Raw genomic sequence first — 21,013 nt, 5'->3', positions numbered from 1 at the left:
ATGTTGACTATTCTTTTGTAACTATAGTTTGTAGTTTAACTATAAATCATACATTTATCTTTTTTTTGTATGCTGTATGGTGCGATCACATTTCATTCTTTTTCCATGTGAGTACCCGTTATTGCAGCAGTGTTTATTGAATTTTTGTTTTTGTTTTGTTTGCTTGTTTGTTTTGGGAAGTGCATAGGCCAGGAACTGAACCTGGGTCTCCCTCATGGCAGGCAAGAATTCTACTGCTGAACTACCCTTGCACCCTCACATTTATCTTTCATATGTATTTTTTATTAACATGATGTTTTTCACAATTAAAAATGTAAACATAATGAGAGAGGGTCAGCAAAGCCAAAAACAAACAAACAAAACAAAAAAGACAAGCATCACCCTCTGTTGGGTTTTTGATGAAAATTGCATTAGCTATGTAGATCAGTTGGAAACAGTAGGCTTTTTTTGGTGTGTATTCATTCTTCTAATCCATGAGCACAGTTATACATATTGCTATTACCTTAGATTATCTTTAATGATTCTCAACAAAGTTTAATAAATTTCTCTAGAAAGATCAAGAACATTTTTTTGTCATAATTATTCCTAGGTACTTCATGTATTTTATGCGGTAATATAAATGGTACTTTTAAAAAACATATCATTGTCTTTGTTGCTGGTGTATAGAAATGCTGTTGATGTTTGTATGCCGACTTAATGTTCACTAATCTTGCTAAACTCTCATTTTATAGCTTATCCTCAGATTACTTTAGATTTTCTGTATACACATGCATATCATTTTGTTTCTTCTGTTCCCACTTAAATGAATTTCTCTGTATTTCTTTTTCCTGCATAAGTGCACTAGTAGGACCTCCACGACAGTAGGAAATGGCAAGTGCAGGCATTCTTGTTTTGTTCTCAACTCAAAAGGGAAGTTGTCAGTGTTTTGTCTTTAGAGATTGAAGCATTCTATAGGTTTTTGGTCCATGCTCTTAATCTGGTTAAGGAAATTCTTTTCTGTTTGTTGCTCATGATGTGACTTTCTTTTTTGTTTATTCTTAAATCTGAATGGATATTCAGTTTGTAACAGATTTCCTTTGCAGCCATTGATCAAATAATTTGATGTTAATGTATTGAGTTACATTAAATCAACTTTGTATTTTGAATGTAAACCCAACTTATTAATGTTTCTTTTTATATATTATTGGGCTTGATTATTTAGGGTTCATACATCTATATATTTACGAATCATTTTGGCTTATAATTTTCTTTTCACATATTGAACTTGCCAGATTTTGGTATCACGGCTATTCTAGCTCATGAAAGATGTTTGAAGTTTGTTCCTTCTTTTTCTTTTCTCTGGAAGCATTTATGTGATAATAGAACTGGTCCTTTGAATGTTTGGTAGAATTCACTGATGCAACCGTCTGGGCCTGGAATAATCTCTCTCTTATGGATATGGGTGAACATGATTCGATTACTTTAATGATATTTAAGGCTTTCTCTTTCTTTTTGAGTTATTTTTGAGAAATTTTGTTATTTCTAGGAATTGACCCATTTCATCTAAGTGTACAAATATATTCACATAAAGTTGCCTATAATATCTAGTTATTAACCTTGTAAATTATTTTTGTATTGAAGTATACTTTACATGTACAGATCTTAAATGTCCAGTTCAGTCAGCCTTGACAAATGCCCATGTTCATGTAATCGTTATTCCTTAGGAGATAACAAGCATTAAGCATTTCTCTGAGTCCAGAAAACTCGTGCTCCTTCCTAGTTTCCAACTCCCAAGCAACCACTATTCTGATTCTATCACCATCGGATAGTTTTGCATATTCTAGAGGCTACATACAAACAGAATCGTATGGCATGTACTCCTTGGCATCTGGCTTTTAAAGTTCAGAATAATGTTTTTAGGTTTCATGCATGTTTTGGTGTGAGTCAGTAGTTAGCCCTTTTTATTGCAGAGTAATCATCCTATCTTGTGAATATAATATTTTGTGTTTTCCATTTCCCTGTAGGGACTCTACAGAGAAATGGAATGTTGGGCTATGATGAACCATATTGCTTTGGAGATTTCTTGGATAAGGCTTTTTTTTTTTTTTTTCAATGTTTTCATTTCTCTTGAATGAATACCTAGAAGTCAAATTGCTTGGTTATAGTATAGTTTATATGTTTAACTTTTTGAGAAACAGCCTCAGTTTTCAGATGCTTATGTCATTTTATATTTCTACCAGCCATGTATGAGAGTTTTGGTTTCTCCATATCCTCACCAACATTTGAGATTGTCAGTTGTTTTCATTTTAGCCTACTGCATGTGTAGTAATACCTCATGTTTTAATTTGCATTTCCCTGATGGCTAATGATGCTGAACAATTTTTCTTTTCTTTATTGGCCATTCTTATGTCTTCTCTTTGAAGTATCTGTCCAAATTTTTGCCCATTTTTTATTGGGTTGTTTGAATTTTTATTCTTGAATTGCAGAAGTTCTTTATATATCTTGGATATAAGTCCTTTGTCATATATAAGTATTGTGAATATTTTCTCCCATTCTGTGACTTCCCTATTTATTTTTTTAAATGACATCTTTTGACAACAGTAGTTGAACATTTTTCATGAAGTCCAGTTTATCATTTTTTTCTTTTATGGTTAATGCTTTCTGTGTACTCTAAAAAAAGCTCTGCTTACTCAAAAGTCATGTAGATATTCTCCTTTGTTTTCTTCCTGTTGCTTTATATTTTGTACTTTGGTATAAAATCAGTTTTGTATATGGTGTGAAGTAGGCATTGAGGTTCTTTTTCTTCCATATGGATATCTAGTTATAACTAGATTGAAAAACTTCCTTTTGCCTTAGCGCATTGAATTGCTTTCGTACTTTGGTTGAAATCATTTGACTCTTTAACTGTTGGTCTATTTCTGCACTCTTTATTCTCTTTCTTTGACCGTTTGTCCTTTCCCTAATGCATCATTGTTTTGCTAATGAAGCTTTATAGAAGTAAGTCTTAAATCAGATAAAGTCTTCTGACTTAGTTTAGTCCTCTGCATTTCCATATAAAGTTTTAGAATAGCTTGTCAATTTTTGTTAAAAAGTCTCCTGGGATTTTGATTGGAATTGTGTTGATTGTACAGATCAATCTGGAAGAACTGTTATTTTAATAGTATCCAATTTTCCAATACATATAAGCATCATATATCTTTTCAGTTATTTAAGTATACCTTAGTTTCTCTCAGGAATGTTTTGTCCTTTCGCTGTACAAATCTTTCATGTGTTTTGTTAAATTTAACTTGTAAGTATTTCACATTTTTCTGAGCCATTGTAAGTGGTACATTCTATTTCAATTTCAATATTGTTATTTGTATAATATATAAATACAAATGGATTTTATATCTTACCCTTTTATTCTGTGACCTTGTTAAATCCACTTTAAGTCCACTTATTCATTCTAGTAGCATATGTCTGCAAATAAAAACAAGTTTGCATCTTCTTTTCCGCTCTGTATGCTTTTTATTTCTTTTTCTTGCATTGTTACACTGGTAAAGTTCCAGTGTGCTATTGATTAGAAATTTTGAGAGTGGGCATTCTTGTCTTGTTCCAGATCTTAAGGGTAAAGCATTCAGTTTTTCACCATTGTGATCATATAGGCTGTGGGTATTTTACAGATGCCTTTTGTCAGGTTGAGGGTGTTTCCTTTTATTCAAAGTGTGCTTAGTTAGGGTTACTTATTTATTTATTTTTTATCATGAGTGTTGAGTTTTTTCAAATGCTTTTTCCGTATCTATTGAGAGATACAATTTTTCTCCTTTATTTTGTTGACAGGGTGAATTACACTGATTGATTTTTTTTTTTTTTTTTTAAAGGAAAGACAGAGAGAAGGAAGGAAGGATAGAAGGAAGGAAGGAAGGAAGAAAGGGAAACATTTTTAAACATTTTCTTGTTTTTATTGTATTCTGTTTCTCCGTTTTTGTTACATGGGCTGGGGCCGGGAATCGAACCGAGGTCCTCCGGCATAGCAGGCAAGCACTTTGCCCGCTGAGCCACCGCGGCCCACCCTACACTGATTGATTTTTGTATGTCATACCAACTTTGTGTTTCTGGGACAGGCTCCACTTGGTCATGATGAACTATCCTTTTTATATATATTGCTATATTTGATTTTTTAATGTTTCATTAAGGATTTTACTTCTGTGTTCATGGGGGATATTGGTTTGTGGTTTTCATTTCATTTAATGTCCTTGTCTGATTTTTGGTGTCAGAGTTAATTTGGTCTCATAAAAAGAGTAGTTCCCTCTCCCTCTGTTTTATGGAGGACTTTGTGTATCGTTAGTATTTCCAACTTAAATAAATTCGTCAAGTGATGCTATCTGAGTCTGTAGTTAATTTATGGGAACTTTGTAAAATAGGAATTCACTTTCTTTAATGGATATAGAATTATTCAGATTTTTGTGTGTGCTATTTTGGTAAGTTCTGTTTTTCAAGAAATCTTTCCATTTCATTTAAGCTGTCAAATTTATTGGCATAAATTCATAATATTCCATTATTATCCTTTAAATATCTATAGGATCTGTAGTGATGCTCCCTCTTTGATTCCTGCTGTTGATAGTTTGTGTTTTGGATCTCTGTAAATACAGATTCTGTTAGCAATTGGTCGTGACTCCTGTACCAGGAAAATTGGCTTGGAGAAGATTGGTGTCAAAATCAGTGAAAAGTAAGTATATGTGGGATCATTGCATTATTACTGCACAAAGTAAAATTTTACTATAGAACATCTCTTGGAAATTCTCACTTCATTGCTGAGAAACAAAATTTTGATGCACTAAGTTTATCTGGCCATAAATACTGTGCCAGTTCAGTATTTTTTATTGAACTTTTCTTATCAATCAGTAATTATTATATGCTGTTCTAGTTTGCGAACTGCTGGAATGTGATATACTAGAAACAGAATGGCTTTTTCAAAGGGTAATTTATTAAGTTGCAAGTTTACAGTTTTAAGGCTACAAAAATGTCAAGATTAAGGGAAGGCTATGGAAATGTCCAAAATAAGGCATCCAGGGAAAGATACCTTGGGTTCAAGAAGGCCGATGATGTTCAGGGTTTTTTTCTCAACTGGAAAGACACATAGCAATGTCTGCTAGCCTTCTCTCCAGGCTTCTCCAGTGGTTTCCTGGGGAGTGTTTTCTTTCTTCATCTCCAATGGTCTCTGGCTTTGTGGGCTCTGTTGGTTCTGGTGGTTCTAAAGTGTTTTCTAAAATGTTTCCCTCTTAAAGGGCTCCAGTAAAGAACCCCACCTTGAATGGATAGAGATACATCTACATGGAAACCATCTAATCAAAATTACCACCCTCAATTGGGTGGGTCATATCTTCATGGAAATAATAGAAAAAGGTTCCACCCAGCAATTTTGAATGAGGATTAAAAACCTGGCTTTTCTGGGTTATATAATAGCATCAAACCAGCACATATGCCTAAAGAGTGATGTTAGAACAAAGTGTGGAAATATATTTGCCTGTTATCTGTGATTTAGAGTAAAGTGTTAAAACCCTTGATTGGGCAAGAAGAAAAATCCCAAAGCTCTCAGTGTGACTGTGGGGAAAGTCTGTAGATATCCTGGGTATCCAAGAAATGTACCTTGCTTTACCAGTCATAAACATAAACTCTTGGAACTACAGAACCCTTGTCATTTTAAGCCATTGAGTGTTTTTTTTTTTTTTGCATGGGCAGGCACTGGGAATCAAACACGGGTCTCTGGCATAGCAGGCGAGAACTCTGCCTGCTGAGCCACTATGGCCTGCCCTCATTGAGTTTATAGACAGTTGAGGTGGCTTGAATCCTTATAGGGAACTCTGTATTCTATGTATTTGTCTTTTTCTCTTGTAATAATGTTAGTCATCCAGCAATATACAGTTAGTCATAATATATTTTTCCCTCTTTTTTAAAAATATTTTTTAATTAATAAAACCAATCAACATGCAACACAAACATTCTTAATGTATCAACATTCCATACTTTGTGTGCAATGAATGGCTCACAATATCCTCACATAGTTGTATATTCATCACTATGATCATTTACATCACCCTGGAAAAGGAAATAAAAAGAAAAAAGAAAAAACTCATACATACCATACCCCTTACCCCTCCCTCCCATTGACCATTATAGTATTTCCCTCTACCCAATTTATTTTGGCAATTATTCCCCCTATTATTTATTTATTTTTAATCCATGTTTTTTATTCATCTGTCCATACCATAGATACAAGGAGCACCAGAACAAGGTTTTCACAATCACACAGTCACTTTGCAAAAGCTGTGTCATTATACAATCATCTTAAAGAAACATAGCTACTGGAACACAGTGCTACAGTTTCAGGCACTTTGCTCTAGCTTCTCTAAGGCACCTTAAACCAAAAAAGGGATATCTCTATAATGCATAAGAATAACCTCCAAGATAACCTCTTGTCTCTATTTGAAATCTTTTAGTCATTGACACTTAACTTTGTCTCATTTCTCTCTTCCCCCTTTCAGTTGAGAAGGTTTTCTCAATCCCTTGATGCTGAGTCCCAGCTCATTCTAGGATTTCTGTCCCACATTGTCAGGGAGGTTTACACCCCTGAGAGTCATGCCCCACACAGAGAGAGGGAAGGCAGTGAGTTCTCTTGTCATGTTGGCTGAGAGAGAGGTAGGCCACATTTGAGCAACAAAAGAGGTTCTCTGGGGGGTGACTCTTAGGCCTGATTTTAAGTAGGCTTAGCCTGTTCTTTGCAGGGATAAGTTTCATATGAAGAACCCCCAAGATGGAGGGCTCAACCTGTTATTTTGTTGTCCTCAGTGCTTGCAAGAATATCAGGCCTCCTCCACATGGGGAAGTTGAGTTTTCACTCTTTCTCACCATTCCCCCAAGGGGACTTTGCAAATACTTTTTTTATTCACTGTTCAAATCACTCTGGGATTTATCGGGGCATCACTCTGGACAAAGCTTCAAAATCTCATGCCCTACTCAAGGTTCCATGTACTTACGGTGTTCAGTTATATTAGGAGATGTACTAGTCAAGGTATAAATTTTGCACCAAATAAACATTTTTTGTTTTACTCTCACGCATAGGTTAAAGTTTTAAAATATGAATTACCATCTATTTTCAGCACCCTGCAATATTGACATTCCTTTGTTCTTCATGCAAAAACATTTTTTAATTTGTATGTTTAGTCACGATCATTGTACACTATAGGCATTCCTAGATTATACCATCTCAGTCTTTAACATATATCTTCCCTTCTGATTTCATTTGTGCTCGCAGCCCTCCTCCCTCTATCATTCCCACATTCAGCTTCATTCAGTGTACTAACATTATTGTATTATAGTTAGGTAGTATTGTGCTATCCATTTCTCAATTTTTGCAATCAGTCCTGTTGCACAACCTGTGTCCCTTCAGTTCCAATTACCCAATATCTACCCTATTTCTGTCTCCTGATGGTCTCTGTTCTTAACTGAAATTATCCAAGTTCATTAATGTTAGCTCATATCAGTGAGACCATGCAATATTTGTCCTTTTGTTTCTGGCTAATCTCACTCAGCATAATGTCCTCAAGGTCCACCCATGTTGTTACTTACTACATAACTTTATTCTGTCCTATAACTGCATAATATTCCATTGTATATTGTTCTAGTTTGCTAGCTGCCAGAATGCAACACACCAGAGACAGATTGGCTTTTAATAAAAGGGGATTTATTTTGTTAGTTCTTCAGAGGAAAGGCAGCTAACTTTCCACTGAGGTTCTTTCTTATGTGGAAGGCACAGGATGGTCTCTGCTGGTCTTCTCTCCAGGCCCCTGGGTTCCAACATCTTTCCCCGGGGTGACTTCTTTTCTGCATCTCCAAAGGCCTGGGCTGAGCTGCAAGTGCTGAGATGAGGAATGCCGAGCTGCTTAGCAGTGCTACGTTGCAATCTCTCGTTTAAGCACCAGCCAGTTAAGTCAAACGTCACTCATTACAGCAGACACGCCTCTTAGCTGACTGCAGATGTAATTGGCAACAGATGAGGTTCACGTACCATTGGCTTATGTCCACAGCAACAAGACTAGGTATGCTCACCTGGCCAAGTTGACCACTGAATCTAACTAACACATATATATATCACAGTTTGTTTAGCCACTCATCGGTTGATGTCACTTTCTCTTTTATTGAAAATGGCCATTCTGGTGGGTGTGAGATAATATCTCATTGTGGTTTTGATTTGCATTTCCCTAATAGCCAGTAAAGTTGAGCATCTTTTCATGTGCTGCTTGGCCATTTGTATTTCCTCTTCTGAGAGGTGTCTGTTCATGTCTTTTGCCCATTTTTTAATTGGGTTGTTTGTCTTTTTGTTGTTGAGTTGAACAGTTGCTTTATATATTCTGGATACTAGACCCTTATCTGATATATTGTTTCCAAATATTGTCTCCCATTGTGTAGGCTGTCTTTTTACACTCTTGACAAAGTTCTTTGATGCATAAAAGTGTTTAATTTTGAGGAGTTCTCATTTATCTATTTCTTTCTTCAATGCTTGTGCTTTGGGGGTAAGATCTAGGAAACCACCTCCCATTATAAGGTTTATAAGATATTTCTCTGCATTTTCTGCTAAAAGTTTTATGGTCTTAGATCCATTGTTTAGGTCTTTGATCCATTTTGGGTGAATTTTTATATAGAGTGTGAGATATGGATCCTCTTTCATTCTTTTGCATGTGGATATCCAGTTCTCTAGGCACCATTTATTGAAGGGACTGTTTTGTCCCAGGTGAGTTGGCTTGACTGCCTTATCTCAAAGATCAATTGTCCATGGATGAGAGGGTCTATATCTGAACACTCTATTCTATTCCATTGGTCAGTATATCTATCTTTATGCCAGTAGCATGCTGTTTTGACCACTGTAGCTTCATAATATATCTTAAAGTCAGGTAGTGTGAGACCTCCAACTTCATTTTTCTTTCTCAGGATTGTTTTAGGTATTCGGGGCACCCTCCCCTTCCAGATAAATTTGGTTATTGGTTTTTCTTTTCCAGAAAAGTAAGTTTTTTGGATTTTAATTGATATTGCATTGAATCTGTAAATCAATTTAGGTAGAATTGACATCTTAACTGTATTTAGTCTTCTAATCCATGAACACGGTATGCCCTTCCATTTATCTAGGTCTTTTGTGTTTTCTTTTGGCAATTTCTTGTATTTTTTTTTTTTGTATAGGTTTTTTGTATCCTTAGTTAAATTTATTCTTAAGTATTTTGTTCTTTTGGTTGCAATTGTAAATGGAATTTTTTTCTTGATTTCCCCCTCAGATTGTTCATTACTAGTGTATAGAAATACTACAGATTTTTGACTGGTGATCTTATAACCTGCCACTTTGCTGTACTTATTTATTAGCTCTAGTAGTTTTGTGAATTTTCTGGCCCTCTGCCTACTATTGTTTTCCAAATTCATTCCTTTATGATCCAAAAAAGTGTTTTGTATGATTTCAGTCTTTTAGTTTATTGAGACTTGCTTTGTGACCCAGCATATGGTCTATCCTTGAGAATGATCCATGAACATTTGAGAAAAAGGTGTATTCTGCTGTTGTGGTGTGTAATGTTCTATAAATGTCTGTTAAGTCTAGTTTGTGTGTTGTATTATTCAAATTCTCTGTTTCTTTATTGATCCTCTGTCTAGATGTTCTGTCCATTGATGAGAGCAGGGAATTGAAGTCTCCAGCTATTATGGTAGATGTGTCTATTTCTTTTTTCACTGTTTGCCTCATGAATTTTGGAGCACTTTGCCTCGGTGCATAAATATTTATGATTGTTATGTCTTCTTGTTGAATTGTTACTTTTATTAATACATAGTGTCCTTCTTTGTCTTTTTTAATTTTTTTACATTTGAAGTCTAATTTGTTGGATATTGGTATAGCTACTCCTGCTCTTTTCTGATTGTTGTTTGCATGAAATATCTTTTCCCAACCTTTCACTTTCAACCTGTGTTTATCCTTGGGTCTAAAATGTGTCTCCTGTAGACAGCATATAGATGGGTCCTGTTTTTTTAATCCATTCTGCTAGTCTGTGCCTTTTGATTGGGAAATTTAATCCATTAACATTTAGTGTTATTACTGTAAGGGCAGTACTTTCTTCCACCATTTTGCCTTTTGGATTTTATATGTCATATCTAGTTCTTCTTTTTACCTTTACTGATAGTCTTCATTTCTACACTCTTCTCCACATTTCTCTCTTCTGTCTTTTCCTATCTGTCTCTTGTGTTCCCTTTAGTATTTCTTGCAGAGCCGGTCTCTTGTTCACAAATTCTCTCAGTAATTTTTTTCTGAAATGTTTTGATTTCCCCCTCATTTTTGAAGGACAGTTTTGCTGAATATAGAATTCTTGGTTGGCAGTTTTTCTCTTTTAGTATTGTAAATATGTCATCCCACTGTCTTCTCACCTCTATGGTTTCTGCTGAGAAATCTATGCATAGTCTTATTGGGTTTCCCTTGTATGTGATGGATTGCTTTTCTCTTGCTGCTTTCAAAATTCTCTTTTTCTTTGACATTTGACATTCTGATTAGTAAGTGTCTTGGAATATTTGGATCTATTCTGTTTGGGGTACGCTGTGCTTCTTGGATGTGTAATTTTAAGTCTTTCATAAGAGTTGGGAAATTTTCAGTGATAATTTCCTCCATTAGTTTTTCTCCTCCTTTTCCCTTCTCTTCTCCTTCTGGGACACCGACAACACATATATTTGTGCGCTTCATGTTGTCATTTAGTTCCCTCAGACCCTGCTCATATTTTTCCATTCTTTTCCCTATATTTTCTTTCACTTGTTGGATTTCAGATGTCCCATCCTCCAGTTCACTAGTCCTATCTTCTGCCACTTGAAATCTAACATTACAGGTTTCCATTGCTTTTTTATCTCTTTTTTTGTGCCTTTCGTTCTCATAAGTTCTGTGATTTTTTTCAGACTTTCGATTTCTTCTTTTTGTTTATCCCTTGCCTTTTTTATATCTTCCCTTAATTCCTTGATTTGATTTTTGATGAGGTTTTCTATGTCTGTTCCTATATTCTGAATTAATTGTTTCAACTCTTGTATCTCATTTGAATTGTTGGTTTGCTCCTTTGACTGGGCCATATCTTCAGTTTTCCTAGTATCATTCATTATTTTTTGCTCGCATCTAGGCATTTAGTATCCTTAATTAGTTTATTCTTGCTGGGTGACTTTGTTGTCTATCTGTTCTTTGTCGTTCAGTTCAGCTTATTCTAGACCTCTAGCTTAGGTTTTGCTTAACAGAACAGAATTTTTCAGTTTTTGTTTTCTTGTTTCTTGCCCTGCTGGTATAGTGCCTTTTTTTTTTTCTCCCTTAGGAGAGTCTCCTTAGGTAGCATAGAGTCCAGTCAGATTCTCCCAGACCAGATTGGTCTCCTGTCAGGAGGAAAGAGTCACCTGCGCCAGTTTTTCCTGAGGGTGAGACCCAGCAGGTTGAAAGACTTTCCTGTGAAGCCGCTAGATTTTGCATTTTCCTATCCTGCCCAGTATGTCTGCCTGCAGGTCCCACCAGCATGAGATGATGCGATACCTTTAAATTCAACAGACTCTCCCTGCTGGGGGTGTGGTGGAGACAGAGGAGAGGTTGTAGGCTGGCCTTAATCGCTTCAGTTTTCCAGACCCTGGGGTCTGAATTCCTTGAGGGAGGAATTCCACCTGAGCTGGGCCCCACCCCTCTCCTGGGAAAGGCACAGACTCCAGACAATCTCTCAGACAAGCTTAATTCCACCCTTTCTGGGGCAGTTGGAGCCTGAGAAGCCTTGCAGTTTTATGCAAAGAGCAATCAAGCCATGGAAACACAGCCACAAAAAAGGAAAGAAAAATCCTTTTCAGAGCAGGATCCCCGTTCCTTGGGTTTGCCAATCAAGAGCTTAAGGTGGTATGTTGCTGTGTGTATCTCTAGGTCCTATGTGCCCTCTCCTTTCCTTCAGGGCCCAGACCCTTTCAAATATTTTGTGCTATCCAATCCAAAAACAATCCTCTGTTTTTTTTTTTTTTTCTTTTTCAGTCAGCCCTGCTGCCTCTGCACTGGGGCAGAAACCAGCAACCTCAGCTTTTACTTGAGGTTCAGTTAAGGTGGGGGCCTATTTTTAGTAGTGAGAATTTGTTAATTAATTCCACAAATTGGAGCTTGGTGGAACTCAGCCCTGGCTGCTAGTCAAGTCTCTTCCTTTTCCCCACCGGGAACCAGCCTGTGGGGGAGGGGTGCTGGTTGCTGCGGCTTCGGGGACTCACTCTTCTGGGTGGGATAGCAGCTGGTCCAGACTGGTGTACGCTCTGGTGTCTGGTCACTGATGTGGCCCCAACAGTTGTTCTGTACTGTTTCTTGCTATTTACTAGCTGCTCTGGAGGATGAACTAAATCCCACACCTCACTAAGCCATCATCTTGGCTCCCTCTCTATTTTTTTCCTCTTTTGAAACTAATAGGAGTGACAAAATTCCAGTAAATGATGTGGAGCAAACCAATGTGCCCCATGTCTATGCCATTGGGGATATTTTGGAGGGCAAACTCGAGCTCACCCCTGTAGCCATACAGGCAGGCAAGCTGCTAGCGCGAAGACTCTTTGGGGGCCGCTTAGAAAAGGTAAGTTTCTTACCATTGTTTTATGAGATAATATCAAGATCAAAATTATACTTAAAAAATCAATACAGCAACACTTGTGAGCTGGTTTTCCAAGTGAAGGATTCCTCACAGGTACAGTTTGTGGTTGGCTTACTGTTGATTATCGGTGTTCAGTAAATATTTCGGGGTCTCTGCTATCTGTGTATGTAGTGCTGGTTGATAAGACAAAGAACGGGTCATGATTCCAACCCCTAGGGGCTTAAAAGGTGGGTGGGTCATGAGTCAGATATGCATAGCACTTATCACAATACACATTAAGATTATGGTTCAAAAAGTATTTAATCAAATTACTTTAGGGACACAGAGAAAGAAACACTTAACTGAAGGGCTAGGAGAAGGCTCCGTAGATGGACACTGTACCAGAGTAGGAGGAGCACCTGGGATGGATGAGGATATCTGGATTCCAGCCCTAGGCTTCAGAGACACCTGGCCGTGTGAACTTGGTCAAGCCATTTAATGCCTTTGAACCTGAGTTTCATTCTCTCCAAGATGAGTGGGTGTGAGTCCCATGATTTCTACAGTCTTGTTCATCATTTAAAATCTTTAATCTTGTGTTTGGGATAGGCTTTATTGGGTTAATAATTCATAATGGAAGAAACAAAGGTCTTTTTGGTAAGTAAATAATGTGCACACAGATCTGCTGTGCTTGGTTGGTTCTAAGACCTGTGGCTCTTAGATCCTCAGGAGTTCTTTCTTTTTTTAAAATTTGTATTGTGAAAAATAACATATATACAAAAAACAATAAATTCAAAGCATTAAACCACTACAATTAGTTATAGAACAGATTTCAGAGTTTGGTATGGGTACAATTTTAGGTTTTTCCTTCTGGCTACTTCAAAACACTAGGGACTAAAAGAAGTATAATGACTCAGGAGTCATACTCATTTTCTCAGGAGTTCTTAAATAGGGGAAATACTGTCTCACCCTTTCAGGAGTTTCTGGAACAGGACGAAGGGCAGATGAGGAGGTGGCTTTACTGGCATTTGGTGGTGGTGTGGGGTAGGGAGCAGCCAGGAGCGCTAACTGCACCATCCTGTGCAAAGATGATTTATCCAATCGAAAATACAGCATTTTGGGGTTTAGGTAGGTGGAACTGTTGGTGAAAGAGGAGTACAATTGGGAATGAGGCTGGAAAATTAATTTGATGCCTGACCATCAAAAAGCTTTGATGCTACAATAAAGATTACAATATGGATGTACACAGTAGGGAACTGTCGAAGATCTCTTTTTCCTCCCAGCTTTTTAAAAAAGATATCAAACCACAGAAACATGGAAGGAATAGTAAAATACCCTTATTAAACTTTTCATCCAGATTTCCCATCCATTAACTTTTTTTTTCTTTAAAACGTGGGATAACTTTATTTAACTCAGTTTGTTGAACATAAAAAAATACATGGAATGTGAAAGCACGGATAAATGATTTTTCACATACTGGGAAACTTCTCTTATAGTAAACTTGGAATGATTTTTAAAAAATCTTAGACCCGACATCCTTTAGATGTTTAGTGATGACACTAACCTTTGCTGTCCTAACCACCAGGATTTGATCTTGTTTTTTGATTTAATATCTTAGGGGGTTGCAGCCAGGGCCAGTTTCAGAGGCTTTCACTTAACCTTTTACTTTCCTGCTATAGTAGCTCTTACCCCACAGGCAGAGACCCAGTGAAGAAGGGATTTACTCAGTCTGCCAAGTTATGCTGCCAGGGACTAGGGGAGATGACTGCCAAGTGCATTCACAGACCTTGGAGAACTACAGTAAGCCAGACTTTAGTCAGGGCTCCATACTTTACCTCCTCCCTCCTTCCCATATGCCTCAAACTCTTCAGGTCTATGATTATCAATGTCAGCTCAGGCCCTGTGTCCAATAGCCTTGGAAATGTCTGGGTATTTCCTTCTCCCCAGTTTTCAGTCACTGAAGTCCCTTTGAGGAATGGCTGGGAATCTTTACAGTGTACCCTTTGCCACATGCTGCAGAATTTTTCTTTCAGGGGACCTGGCCACCTCTTTAATAAAAGAATTCCAGATTTGAAAATGGGCTCAGTTCGAGGAATTGAACAAGGGTTCATGACTTTTTGGGGGATGACTGTGCTCAGCTTCTATTCCTCCAATCTTGCCCTCTGATTGTGGGTATATGTGTGTGTGTGTGTGTGTGTGTGTGTGTGTGTGTGTGTGTGTGTGTATTTTGGGGGCGCATGGTCTGAGAATTGAACCCGGGTCTCCCACATGAAAGGCGAGCATTATACCACTGAACCACCCGTGCACCCTTGATTGTGGATATTAAGCATCAATCTTGTGGGCTACCCATCTATTTTATTTTATTTTTTTTTACATGGGCAGGCACTGGGAACTGAACCCGGGTCTCCGACTTGGCAGGTGAGAACTCAGGCCATTGTGGCCTGCACTGCTCTGCCCATCTATTTTGCCCCTAGAGATACCAGGTTCTGTTAACCATTGCCACATTTTCCTCTAGATCAAACTACCTTGGCTGCCCCTCCAACCTTGCTGGGTTATATGGTAATTGCAGTCCCCTGCCTCCTCATTATTGAGCACTGCTGCTGGCCTCTATTACTTTCTTTGTTTTTTTAAAAAATTTATTTTGTATTTTTATTATGAAAAACAAACAAACATACAAACATTCTTGACATACACACATTCTTGACATGGTTACAATCAACGGCTCACAGTATCATCACATAGTTGTGTATTCATCACCATGATCATTTTATTGAACATTTGCATCTCTCCAGCAAAAGAAAACACTCATACATGCCATACCCCTTACCCCTTTCTCTTACTGACCACTAATATTTCAGTCTACTAATTTATTTTAACTTTTGTTCCCCCTATTATTTATTTCTTATCCATATTTTTAACTCATCTGTCTATACCATAGGTAAAAGGAGCATCAGACACAAACTTTTCAGATCACACAGTTGCATTGTGAAAGCTATATCATTTTATAATCATCTTCAAGAAACATGGCTACTGGACAGATCTTCACACAGATACAGTCCATTCATGGTATATAATCAGTGACTCACAATATCATCACATAGTTGCATATTTATCACCATGGTCATTTTTTAGAACATTTGCATCACTCCATAAAATGAGAGAAAAAGAAAAAAGAAAAACTCATACATCCCATATGCCTTACTCTTCCCTCTCATTGACTGCTAGTCTTTCTATCTACCCAATTTATTTTACCCTTTGTGCACTTATTATTTATTTATTTTTATCCATATCCATTCATTATAATTTTGCTATTTTTGTTCTTTCCTTTTTGAATGTGTTTATATCTGCACATATACATTTCCCCCCCTGAGCTTTCTTAAGTGGCACATACCAATGGTGTTTTGCCTCACAATCCTTCAGCACAAATCCCTAAGAGCAGGGATGTTCACCTTCATGACCACAGTGCTGTTACCGTATCTGAGAAAATCAGGAGAAACTCAAAATCCACATTTCCTCAGTTGCCTATTAAGAGAGAAAAAGAATTTTCATTCAGGATCTAATGAAAGTTTTCCTGCTTTACATTTAGCTGTTATAACTCTTAAATTCCTTTTAATCTGATACAGTCCCCCTGCCTTCATTCATTTGTGTGTGTGTGTCTGTGTATGGTTTGTTTTATTTTCATGAAATTGACTTTTTGATGAATTCAGGCTAATCTTCATGTAGAATGTCCCACATTCTGATTTTTTCTTTTTGTTTTCCTAAGGTTAGGTTCAGGTTAAATATTTTTGGCAAGAGGAGAATTTCATATAGATGGCTTGTAAGGTTGTGAGTAAAGTCTTTGTGAGTAACAAATATAATCTTATGCTTTAAGAAGTTAGTTGTGGTGGCTTTGGGGAGGAGAGGTTAGAAGATGGAGTAACGTGTACAGTATGAACAAGCAGAGATGGAAAGTACCAAATGGAAATGAAGGTTACAGGTGTGATAGGCTAAAGTCAAGTTCGTGTAGAGGAGATTGTCTGAGATATGGTGGAATTCTTTTAGGTGAAAGAGTTGGCGAACTGAGAAATTTCCAGCTGATTTTTCGTAAGACACAAATCAGGAAACAAAGGGTTCTGTTGAGAATGAGGCTTCCATGAGTCTCTCTGGCCACATGGGGAAAACAAAGCAGATGCTCTGCTTTCCCGTGATTTGCAGACCAGGAAACCTGGAGAGGAATGAACTCCTATCCAACGGAGGGTTAATCACCCCATTGACCTAGGATGCCTGGCGGTGCTGTTTCCTCTTGTTTTGTGTTTGGAGGGGGTGCAAAGGATAGAAACTCACTCAGACAAGGCAAGCTGAAGGAGTTTATTGTAAGAATCACATGGGTGAAGGAGTAGAATTGCCCTGTAAGATAGAACAAGAGCCTCTGTAGAGCTGGGCCTCACCATAGTTGGAGCTGCAGATAGGTCTAGGATGGGAGCCTCAGCAGCAGCAGGGGAGGAGTTTAATAATGTTCTCTTTGGTTGGTGTAGCCTGGCTGCAACTCTGCAGGCATGTTGCTTCTTTCCCCACTATCATCTAGAGAATTCTTTCTTTGCTTCAATTTCCTGTCCCTAATCTAATCTCCTGTAGCCATTTGGCAGAGTTTGGTGGAACATACAGTGCTGTAAGCAATGTTGCCCTTTGAAGGGACTGCAAATGGACTGGTGCAGGGACTATCAGCTCCCATTGTACTGCCCACCCTTTCACTGCTACTCACACTCGGCTTGCTTTTCCACATATACAGTTGGAATGATGCCTCTGCCAATGTAGTCCAGCTCTTATATACGTGATCTCACAGGCACTTTCTTCTCCCAGGCAAGGATGCATTTTTTTTTTCAGACTTTTGGGTTTTGGCTTTGGGAGAGCCTAACCTTTTTGTTAATTGCTGGCCAGCATGAGGGCTGCCCTTGAGTCAGGTGCTTAATATAACTTATAATTGCCTTGAAACTTTTGATATTGGAAGAATCAGATACACTGAAAGGGACTTACATTTTTTTTCTTTTAGAAATGTATGTAGTTTACCTATAGGCATGCCTAGGAATTACTTCTGGAGGACCTCTTCTGTTGCTCAGATGTGGCCTCACTCTCTCTAAGCCCAACTCTGCAAGTGAAATCATTGCCCTCCCCCTCTACTGGGACATGATATCCAGGGGTGAAAGTCTCTCTAGCGGCGTGGAAGATGACTCCCAAGAATGAGTCTAGCTCTGGCACCATGGGATCAACAATTCCATCCTGGTCAAAAGGGGGGAAAGAAGTGTGAGAAATAACATATCAGTGGCTAAGAGAGTTCAGATAGAGTCGAGAGGCTACTCTGGAGGTTGCTCTTATGCAAGCTTCAGTTAGACATTGCTACCTGTCATAACTCGCCAAACTCCGAACAAAACCATTCCAACCATTTCAGCCAATTCTAAAGGACACCTAGGGCAATGTATAAGATTCTACGAAGGTTTGAAGCACTAGTTAGTAACTTCACAGAAACCTACAACCTCCAGATGGGCCCTGGACAAGATAAGTCCTGAAATCTAGAGGGCCCAGCCTCTCTAGAGTATCAGATCGTTCCATCTCCCCACCCCTTATTAGTGACAGTCCTTTCTGACATGAAAAAGTTAGAATGACCATAGCCAAATACCCATAAAGAGAGGGATAGAAAGATCAAAAGTGTTGGTGGAGTGATACAGAGAAGATAGGATTTGACAAATGAATGTGCTATCTTTTTTAGTCTCCAGTATCTTAGAGCAGCTAGAAGTAAAAACCTAAAATTGTGGAATTGTAACCCATACCAAACTCTGAAATCGGTTCTACAACTGAGTGTGGTGCTGAACTTTGAAATGTATTGCTTTTCTGTATATATATTATTTTTCACACACAACAAAAGTCTATTGTGATGATAAAAACGTATTTAAGCCTTCTAGCCTCCTATGTTCTGGAGCAGTTAGATGGAGAAATATGAGGTGATGGTACAGTAGCCCATGACAAACTCTGGGATCTGTCCTGTAACTACTTGTTGAAGAGTGCTTTGAAAACTATTGCTTATTTATTTCTTTGCTTTGTATGTATGTTATATTATACAATAAAAAAAGTTAAAAAAGAAAAGTATGTACTATACATTTTTGCTCTAAAATGTGCAACCAAGTAAGATGATGTTGTTTGTGTCTCTTTCAGTGTGATTACACCAGTGTTCCAACCGTAGTGTTCACACCTTTGGAATATGGCTGCTGCGGATTGTCTGAGGAGAAAGCTATGGAAGTACATAAAAAAGAGAATCTAGATGTAAGATTGTGTCTTATTATGTTTATGTTCTACGCATTTCTCTTTCAGTCAATCATTTGTCTTCACAGTCACTTTTGATTTTGTTAGTTTGCTTGTTGTTTTAATGGTTACATTATAGGAATTCATATTCCAATTTCAGGAGAATTAGGAGTTAAATAATTTAAACCCTGTCTTTCGAGCAAACTAATAACAAGAATATAAGGAAGAGGAAATCATAATGCATGAATTAGGACTTTGGGATTACGAGTAACAGAAGTCTGCTTGAGCTAGCATATGTAAGGGAGAGGAAGTTACAGGATCTTTTGGGACTCCAGGGGTAGGAATGTGTCAAGACCCGAGGAAAAGATAAGAACTAGGCATTGGAAGATCAGCTCAACCTTTTTCTTTAACCTTACTCTTGGGGTTTATTTGTGCTTATTTGTGTTCTTCTCTCTCTGTAGACAGATTTTATTTGCTCTTGGAATGTATATAGTAGCTACAATATGGCCTTTGTTTGATCTCCAGGTTTATCTCATAGTTCTGATCTTAGGAGGAGCTGATTTAACTTACTGTTTCTCACTTGCAATTCTAAATTAAAAAAGAGAATGTTTGATTGGGTCAGAGTTCCACCCACTTCCACTTAGCAGGGTCAGTAGGCAGGTCAGGCCACATCTGTGTGGCTCTGGGGACCTACACCGTCAGTGGGTATGAGGCCAGCATGGCTTTTTGTGGGCTGTTCAGACTCCTGAAAAGATGTCCTGCATACACGTGCATTTTCACTCTTCTTCAAACCTGCCCCACCCCACTTAATCATAATAACCTTTTAAATAGTTTCTTTGATAATATTTTGGTGGGAGGTTTGAGTAACTTTTTTTGTTCTATTTTGTTTTTGTTTTTGTTTGCCCATCATGGGAGGGCTAGGGAAAAAAGAAAATTGGAGTATTATTAATTCTTGATGTTTAAGGAAATTTCAGTTCTCTCCCTTGAAGGCATTTTAATTGTACTATTTAATTTATCACAGGGACCTCTTTTTAAGCTGTAGCACTGATATTCCCTAGTTAAATGGCCGTCAATGACTTACTGAAACTCGTCTGGGGATGAGGAAAATGTATGACCAAAAATTTCCAACATTATTTTAGATGTTTGTTTTCAATGAGAAATTTACATTTTAGAGGGCATTATTTCATTAGTTTATATAATTAACCCCTTGTAATAATGAGCCATTCTTTTTGCAGTGATGGAGCTTTACTTGGGTTTTGGAAATTTGTGTTAACAATTATCAATTTAACACTTAGTTCAAGAACTTTTTTAAATTGATGAGAAATTATGATAGAAAGTCACATGAGAGGAAGAATATAGAAAGGATATCTTTCCTGAGGGTCACTGTAGATCAACTGAAAAAAAATTTTACCTTTTAATACATTTTAGAAATTCTTGTTATAAAAGAATTTCAGGTTCATGGGTGGTTCAGGGATAGAAAGCTTGCCTTCCACGCGGGAGACCTGGTTTTGATTCCTGGGACCATGCACCTAAAAAAAAAAAGTTAAAAATAAAAAAGTAAAAGGATTTGAGGAAGCCTCTCAAAAAAAACCTATATATGTATAGTATTTTGGTGGAAGGTTTGAGTAACTTTTGTTGTTTTGTTTTGTTTTTGTTTTTGTTTGCCCACCCTCCCACATGGGAGGGTTAGGGAAAAAAGAAAATTGGAGTATTATTAATTCTTTTTTTTTTTATTAATGGAAAAAAAAAGAAATTAACCCAACATTTAGAAATCATACCATTCTACATATGCAATCAGTAATTCTTAACATCATCACATAGATGCATGATCATCGTTTCTTAGTATATTTGCATCGGTTTAGAAGAACTAGCAACACAACAGAAAAAGATATAGAATGTTAATGTAGAGAAAAAAAATAAAAGTAATAATAATAGTAAAAAATAAAAAAAAAACCTATAGCTCAGATGCAGCTTCATTCAGTGTTTTAACATGATTACTTTACAATTAGGTATTATTGTGCTGTCCATTTTTGAGATTTTGTATCTAGTCCTGTTGCACAGTCTGTATCCCTTCAGCTCCAATTACCCATTATCTTACCCTGTTTCTAACTCCTGCTGGACTCTGTTACCAATGACATATTCCAAGTTTATTC

The 21,013-nt window shown here is 37.4% G+C and overlaps 1 protein-coding gene across 1 annotated transcript in view; it reads left to right on the top strand.

Annotated features, from left to right (window-relative positions):
- The window catches only part of TXNRD3 (thioredoxin reductase 3), a 71,551-nt gene that overhangs the window by 37,862 nt on the left and 12,676 nt on the right, over nt 1-21,013 (top strand). Inside the window, exons 11-13 of the mRNA XM_077116308.1 lie at nt 4,611-4,687; nt 12,437-12,593; nt 18,774-18,881. Coding sequence (XP_076972423.1) covers nt 4,611-4,687; nt 12,437-12,593; nt 18,774-18,881 — 342 coding nt within the window. The remainder of the gene's footprint in view (nt 1-4,610; nt 4,688-12,436; nt 12,594-18,773; nt 18,882-21,013) is intronic.

This window comes from Tamandua tetradactyla, chromosome 9, assembly GCF_023851605.1.
Source record: "Tamandua tetradactyla isolate mTamTet1 chromosome 9, mTamTet1.pri, whole genome shotgun sequence".
Lineage (NCBI taxonomy): Eukaryota > Metazoa > Chordata > Mammalia > Pilosa > Myrmecophagidae > Tamandua > Tamandua tetradactyla.
This window is presented reverse-complemented; position numbering and strand designations above follow the sequence as displayed.